This window comes from Salvia splendens, chromosome 1 (genome assembly GCF_004379255.2).
Source record: "Salvia splendens isolate huo1 chromosome 1, SspV2, whole genome shotgun sequence".
NCBI classification, from domain to species: Eukaryota; Viridiplantae; Streptophyta; class Magnoliopsida; order Lamiales; family Lamiaceae; genus Salvia; species Salvia splendens.
The window spans coordinates 3,593,908-3,601,993 of NC_056032.1; the positions used below are offsets into that span (position 1 = coordinate 3,593,908).

At 37.5% G+C, this 8,086-nt stretch overlaps 1 protein-coding gene across 1 annotated transcript; it reads left to right on the forward strand.

Annotated features, from left to right (window-relative positions):
* The first annotated feature begins 2,412 nt into the window (after positions 1 to 2,412).
* Positions 2,413 to 6,789, forward strand: LOC121794104 (protein tesmin/TSO1-like CXC 2). The gene is made up of 10 exons (XM_042192121.1): positions 2,413 to 2,734; positions 3,613 to 3,773; positions 3,860 to 4,499; positions 4,580 to 5,052; positions 5,127 to 5,201; positions 5,337 to 5,517; positions 5,598 to 5,693; positions 5,776 to 5,842; positions 5,927 to 6,092; positions 6,246 to 6,789. The coding sequence occupies exons 1-10, from the start codon at positions 2,618 to 2,620 to the stop codon at positions 6,589 to 6,591; spliced, it is 2,322 nt and encodes a 773-aa protein (XP_042048055.1). The 5' UTR covers positions 2,413 to 2,617; the 3' UTR covers positions 6,592 to 6,789.
* Positions 6,790 to 8,086: the final 1,297 nt, after the last annotated feature.

Sequence of the window (8,086 nt, forward strand, 5' to 3'; positions counted from 1 at the left end):
AGAAAAGTGAATAAAATGAAAATTAAAGCAGAATGTGAGATTTAAACTCGCTTATAGTCAAGGAGACAAAAAATATACTACCACTCAACTATATATGGATCATTAAAACTAACATATAAGTATTCCCTCTATTCATAAAAGAGAAGAGATAATCGAAAACAATAAGTTATTACCAACGCTATACTAATAACTGAATTTTTTCATAAATATAATCGAAATTAATTAATAGTTGATCTTTTCATTACGATTATTGGTTAGTTGATAACCGATTAATCAATTAATCACCCATAATCACTATGACTCATTAAATATACAAATAATTCAATCAAATCGTTAGCCAGCTAAATCGAATATTGCCGAGGTAGAACATCCATTCTACCCTATCCTATTACCATAGCATGATTTGTTAATCATTACACCGATATCGGAGGTAGCACGTTATAGTTGACTTTTATTTACTACTTATTACACTAGAGAAAAAATAAATTTACCAATTTGAAAAACTCGTGATACATCTATATTAATGTGGGTTTATCCTTGCTTCTTTATATACTTGTATGAAGTTGGGGTATAGTATAATGTAGGAGCGCCCTATAATGTATAATAAAAATAATACTACTATGCCTTATTTTCTCACTACGCGAAGCTCTAAATATTCTCATTGATAGTATACCAAAATAATTATGACAAAGTTACATGTAACAATGTGCAGTAATCACTAATCACACTCAATTAGGATATATAAAAATCTATCAATCATCCATTAGTATAATTTAGTGTGGTCCTAGTGCTCTATTTTCCCCTTGAATTAGACCTTAAATTTTCCTTGATTTTAGGTTAGTTGGTGGAATAGTGGGTGATGTTTTTTGTTTGTGGGGTTAGGGGATGAGTTTTTTTTTTAATAAACATAAGGTGATTGATTTTAGCAACACTAATACAGTTTTCATGATTTTCTTGCATAACATAGTGTTTTCATATTTGGAATCGAAGTTGGCAGAATATTTTCTATCAAAATCAATTATGTACCTGTCAAATTTTATTAAGAAAAAAGTGTTGCAAAATGATGACAAAACATTAACATATCATTCCTAACAAGATTTAACGTAAATATTAGAAAAAATACCCAAAATCTACAACCATTATAACACAATTTATACGAAAAAATATGACAAATTATGCCCAAGTCCAAATTAAAATTATTACTAGACCAGAAAAGAAATTGTTATACTATTAATTAAATTCGAAAGGAAATTCATTTGCCTCCAAGTCAATAAATTGACTAATATTAGTATAAGTAGAAAATGATTTAGCCTCCATTGAAACAGACTCCCATTCAACAAAAAACTCATAAAAATGCATAACTAAATGAATAAATAAAAAATCATGGAATATGTGAAAATATGGTCAAGAATCAGATAGGAGAAAATAAAGAGTGTCTATAATAGGAAATTACAGTTTAGGCAAAAAAATATTACTGTCACAGCCTAATTTATTTTGCCCAACTGTAAGTTCCATCTCTCTATCTTCTCTCTCTTATTTGTTTGATCCGTGATTAGGCCATCCACAGTGGGGCTGACGATAGCGCGCCCGATGCATTGGGCGCGCTATCGTCCGCTACTGTGGCTCTGCGGACGACGGACGATGCGTCGTCCGCGCCCGACGCTTAGTCTGCGGACGAAGCGCCGACAACAGGGCATCGTCCGCGCCATCGTCCGCTCATTGTGGGCGACGCGGACGATGGCGCGGACGATGCAACGCGTTTAGTTTATTTTATTTTATTTTTAAAATTCGAAAATTTTGTTATATATATACCCCAGCTTCACTTTTCATTTATAACTTTTCGATTAACTTTTAAACTCTCAAATTACGGTATAAAATTAACTCTCATATTAACTGTTCGACCCCGACCCCGGCGACACTTGCCTACGCGGATTTGGCAACGGCCTCGATGTCACGGACGTTGTTGGATACGCACAACGCCCTTATGAAGTGTACGAATCCGGCCAGAGCCGAATTCCTCCAGAGGTTGATCGATGAGTTGAGCCGGAAGTTGGGACTTTTGTAGGATAGTCAACTTTTTTTTATAATCAATAAATTTTTCGCCGTTCTTAGTTAATCGTTTTGTTTTTCTAAGTTTACATTTATATATTTGAAAACATTTAAATTAATTAACAAAACAATAGTAAAATGCTTAGGGCGCGTCTTAGGGCGCCCCATTATAGATGGAAGGGGAGGAGGATAAAATGCTGATGTGGCGATGCAGAAGGCGGGCTTTAGGGCTCCCCTTATGGCGCGGCAGTGTGGATGCTATTATATTTCCACGACAACAACTTTAAGGTTGCCTTATTTTTGCATTGCATATAAATACTACACATGGGCAACAGCTGTGCAGGGAGAGTGTATTTGTGGGGACATTGCTTTTGTCAGCACAAGAAAAATCCACTCTTTTTTTCAAGACTCCACTCTCATTCACTGCACTGCGTTTCCCGCTTCTTCTTGAATTTCATTCTCTCTTTATTTGACCCACCTCTTCCCTCTCTCTCTCTGGAGGTGTGGCGTGGAGCAAACGGAGTTGAGATAGAGAGATAGAGGGAGCTATCCTCCATACAAACAAGGGATGGAGGATAGACTTGACATTTCTGCAAAAGAGAGTAACAGAGAAGTGCTTGAGGTGATGGATACTCCGGAGAGGAGCAAGAACAGTCAGATCTCAGCTTCTCTTGCCAAATTTGAGGTTTAATTTGGTCTCTTGAGCGTCAAGTTTGCATTTTTATTGGCATTGTTTGGGGTTAAACTTAGCCATCTTGTTAGGGTTCTTATTTTTGTGTTTTTTTGGCTGCTTTTAAGTGTCTGAGAAGTGGGTTTTGAGCCTTTTCTTACCTTTCTCTCTTTCCCATCTTGGATTTGGTGTTCTTAGTTTTGTCCGAAGGTGGTTTTTTTTTTTCATTATTATTTTTATTGCATTTCATCATTTGGGGGATTTGGGCGTAGGAGTATGAATTTTTGGTTTTTGTTCTGCTGCACAAAGTTAATCCCAGATAGATCTTGGTCAACTTGGTTTGACTTGGTTTCTTCAATTATTGTCTTTGATTTTTTTTTCTTCAATTGTTTAAGGAAAAATGGGGAAGAAGTATGTGGAGCAATTTGATGCATAAAACACATTTTTAGAATTGCTCCTTCTCTTTTAGAACCTCAATGGTTTTGCAATGTCTTCCTTTGTTGTGCATGCTGCAGAAAACTCTCTCTTCCTCTCTCTTCAGATTTGAAGAACCAACTGTAAAAGAATCTTAAGTAAAATGTCACCAAAAGTCATTTTCACAAATCATGTGCCTATTTATTATACTCTCATTAGCATTTCTGTCTCTAAAACCATTTATGAACATATTTACTAATTTGCTGTTGTGTTCAAGTTAATCTATTATATAACCGACACTTTCATTCAGCAGAAGGAGCGTTGTTTTCTTTTTATTTTCGTGATGTGAACACGGTGTTGCTATTTTTTTGGTTGATTGAGGCTGTGGAGGTTTCAAACATTCTTGATTGATCATTAGTTGGTGTTATTTTTACTGTAATTCGTGTTCTTACAGTGGTCTTTATCGTATTCGCGTGCAGGATTCCCCGGTTTTTACCTTCCTCAATAGTCTTTCCCCTATAAAGCCTGTTAAATCCACACACATCACTCAGACGATCAACCCTCTTAGTTTCGCATCCATTCCATCAGTCTTCACTTCGCCTCATGTTAGTTCTATACGGGAATCCAGGTTTCTCCGAAGGTAATTCATCTACTGCTTGCAGTGCCATGTCACCCTGTTCAAGACCTGAGTTTTCGTTGTGTTTTAACAGTTTTGCATTATTTCAGGCATCAGCTTTCCGATCCATCAAAACCTGAGTTTTCTTCTGATGATGGGACCAAACTTGATGCAAATAAGGCCAATGCAGATGCTACCGACCAAATGGATGAGCAAAAGGAAAATGGTGATGGTGGTGATATGGCTGCTGAGCCATCTTTCGGTGATTGCTCCAAGTTTGTGGTGGATTTTGCCAAAGAATATGAATGTGCTAGCCCAAACTCCAACTTAAGAAAGGGTTGTGATCGTGAAGACAAAGACATGGCAGATTATGGCTGCACTTCTTCAGCCCTTGTTCCGTTAATGCATGAACACCCTCAGAGGGGTGAAGTGAATATTGACGGGGTAAATCAAACTACAGAAGGTGCTCCCTGTGATTGGGAGCATATGTTATCTGATACGTCTGAGCTGCTGATTTTTGAATCTCCGGATGTTAGAGTTTCTTTCAGCAAATCAGTTGATCCCGGGGCGAGTTTCTATACTGGCATTAAAAGTGACATGCAGAACTTGCACTTAATTAGTGCAGTGGATTCTGGTGAGCATGTTGTCGAAGGAAATGAAGCTGAAGTTATGTCTACTCAGCCCGGAGAAGGAGACGAGGTGGACAATGCTGCATCATTGAACAATTCTGATGAACAAGTGGATTGTGAGGTAAAATAGTTTCTAATTTCAACATGTTCTTTGCTATCTGTTAAAAGTTTTTAATCCAAATATTTGAACGATTTTTCTAGCAACTTGGTTTCTACCATGGCATGAGAAGGCGCTGTCTGGTTTTTGAGATGGGAGGAGCTCGTAGGAAACATTTGGAAGAGAATTCCATCTCTGATTCTTCCGCGTGGATTCCTTCTGATGGTAATATGGCCTCCAATGACCAGAAGCTTGTCCTGTTAAACAGGGGGAACGAGTCTTCACGTCGTCTTATGCCTGGCATTGGCTTGCATCTAAATGCTCTTGCAACAACACCTAAGGACTATAATATTGTTAACCTTGATTCTTCATCGTCTGCACGGTTATTGATTGGTCCTAGCTCAGTTGTCAATCTCCACCCATCAAATGGCGGTCAAGGACTGCTGGACAACATTTTAGTCGTTGCCACATCTGACAGAGATGTCGATGGCTTGGAAATGGCTGTTGAGGATGCTTGTCCGCCATCTGCAACAGCAGCAAATGAAGAGATCAATCAGAGCAGTCCAAAGAAAAAGAGGTATTCGTGTTTGTTTATGTTTTCCCAGCAACAGCTAGTTTCAAGATCAACTTTTTAACTTGTTGCTCGATCAGACGTAGGGCTGAACAATCTGGAGAAGGAGAATCGTGTAAGCGATGCAACTGCAAGAGATCAAAATGTCTAAAACTGTGAGTACTTTTGCGCTTCTTCATAGATATCGTTTCAGGGCGAAAACTTGTCATGATTGGCGTTTAATTAGGTTGGATGTGTGCCTTTCGTTTCAGTAACATAAGGTAACCTCTGGTTTGAACTTTTACGTGCAGCTACTGTGAATGCTTTGCTGCCGGGGTGTACTGTGTGGAGCCATGTGCTTGTATAGATTGCTTCAATAAACCTATCCATGAAGAAACCGTCCTTGCAACGCGCAAGCAAATCGAATCAAGAAATCCTCTCGCCTTTGCTCCCAAAGTGATCAGAGGATCAGATCCACCATTAGAGATCGGGGTAATTAAACTAGTTAAGTTGCCTTCAGAGACGTTGTGATTGCTCTTGCTCATCGATATACTCGTGAATACGTGTCTCAGGATGACTCCAGCAAGACTCCTGCTTCTGCTCGTCACAAGCGAGGATGCAACTGCAAGAAATCGGGCTGCCTAAAGAAATACTGTGAATGCTATCAGGTTTGTTTCTCCTCCTCTTCCTGTAGGAACAAACCCCTTGTCTTATCTCGTTAGCTGATTGGTGAACTCCGGCTTCCCACAGGGTGGCGTCGGCTGCTCCATCAACTGCAGATGCGAAGGGTGTAAGAACGCATTCGGTAGAAAAGACGGTGAGTGTATATTTATTTAAGCGTTTCAACTAACAAGGTGCCAATCCTTTACATTTTCTGACTATGGTTTCGGTGTAATGATAGGCATGGAAGCTGAAGCCGAGCAAGAAGAAGAAGAAGAAGAAGAAGAAGAAACAGACGCATCTGAGAAGAGCGTGCCCGACAAAAGTTTGCAGAAGATTGCAATGGAGAACGATGTGGAACAGAACATGGAGTCCGTGCCTCCTGCAACCCCTCTAAGGGGAGGAAGGTAAAACTATGCTAACCGATTCTCGTGAACACACGTAGGATTGAGTATTTAAAGGATTATATGATATAAATAAACGTATATGGACTATGGTAGACTAGCCTGTATGATTTTTATATATCGAACCATAACATTTATTCTCGTTCCGTCTCCTAGGCCATCGGCTCAGCTCCCGTTTTCCTCAAAGAAGAAACCACCACGATCCTCGCTCCCTTCCATTGGCTCCTCCTCCTCGAGCTTCATTCCTAGGCAAAGATTCGGGAAATCGAGCTTCCTCCCGCCACCACCAAAGTTCGAGACCATCAGAGAAGACGAGATTCCCTACTTTCTCCAAGGCGAAGGAGGGTCTTCTGATGGAGGCGTCCAGACAGCCTCGCCTAACCGGAAGAGAGTGTCTCCGCCTCACAATGCAGGTGGCGGAATGTCCCCTGGCCTCAGGAGCAGCCGGAAGCTCATCCTTGAGTCAATACCATCGTTCCCGTCTCTCACTCCGAACCAGTGAATCCTCTCTCTCCTCCAAGCCCAGGCCAGCTCTCCATTGTAGTTCTGTAAGATATATGTACTTTTAGTTGCATTTTCATGTTTGTAAAATAGTTTTGTTTTGTACCATAATAAAACTTGCTTGTATACATTATATTTGATTCTGTACATTTTTTGAAAGAGTGATGCTAAATGGCCATAATGTGGCCGGCCATAAAAAGTTATTTTAGTCCATTTACATGTATAAAAAAATTAGAATTATCGATATAAACTTATATGTGTGTGAATGGACTTGTGAGTTGATACTTATCTTTGAATTCCATTACGTAAAACACATTAATATCACGAATTACTGTATACGTTGAGCAACAATCAAGAAATGACAATAGTAATAAGTTGAGCAAAAACTACGAAAGAACAACACTAACATGTTGAATAACATATAAGGAAGATGATATAAAAGTAAAATCAAATAGTATTAAACCAAAAATTTGAAAAAAAAATCAATTTTTTTTGTTATTTACTTAATTTATGGCTGGCCATAATGTTGCCGCATAGCTTTATTCTTTTTGAAAATAGTTACTACTTGGTGAGGCGGGCTGAGATTATGGATCTTGGCCCATTTAGGCTCATTTTAGTTCAATTGGGCTCATTTCTGGTTTCTATTGGGCTATGGATCAAACATTGTGTGTTTTAATTTAAACTCTTTTTAAATTGAATTTTAGTCTCTGTAAGAAATTTAATTTACGAAAAACAGGTTCATAATCCTAGTTTTTAAATTGATTTACTTTTGATTCATTTTAAAATATTTTAAGTAAATAGATTTAATAATTTGTCTATACAATTAGGACTCTTTTGAATCTTTTGATACATAGGCAAGTAATGCAATGATTGGGCTGGCCGCAGGCCCGATGGGATCGCAATAGATTTAATTATTGTCTCGCTAGTTTGGGAATTGGGAACTAGTTTGAGATACTACAATAATAATTTTGATTAATTGTGTAAAAATAAAATAAAATTAATCCTTTAATACACTTTTAGGTTGTTTGGTAATTGGTTTACCATTGCAATAATAATTTTGATAAAACAAATAACTACATAAAGAGAAATAAAATTAATTCTTCAATTTATGTACTGTATTTATAATTTAAATTTTTATTAACACTAATAATCAATGAAATTGAAAAATTAAGTTCACTATAGATAATATTTCAACTAAAAATCAGTATGACATTGCAATGTCAAGATCTCATCGTAAACATATTTTTAAATAGTAGTATTAAATTGTTCAACTCAAGATTATTAAACGTCTTTCTCATTCGATGACAATTTTTTTTTTATTAGTAGTATTTCATTGTGTCCTTTTTAATAAAATTCCTTTAATGAAATGTTCTACATTCGATAAATATGAATATTTTGTTATTAAGCATTGGACAGATCATGTATCGCTCATTAATTTTCATCGTTAGCTTTTTATCCGATCTGGTTGAACACGAAACACGAACATTTAGTGTTAA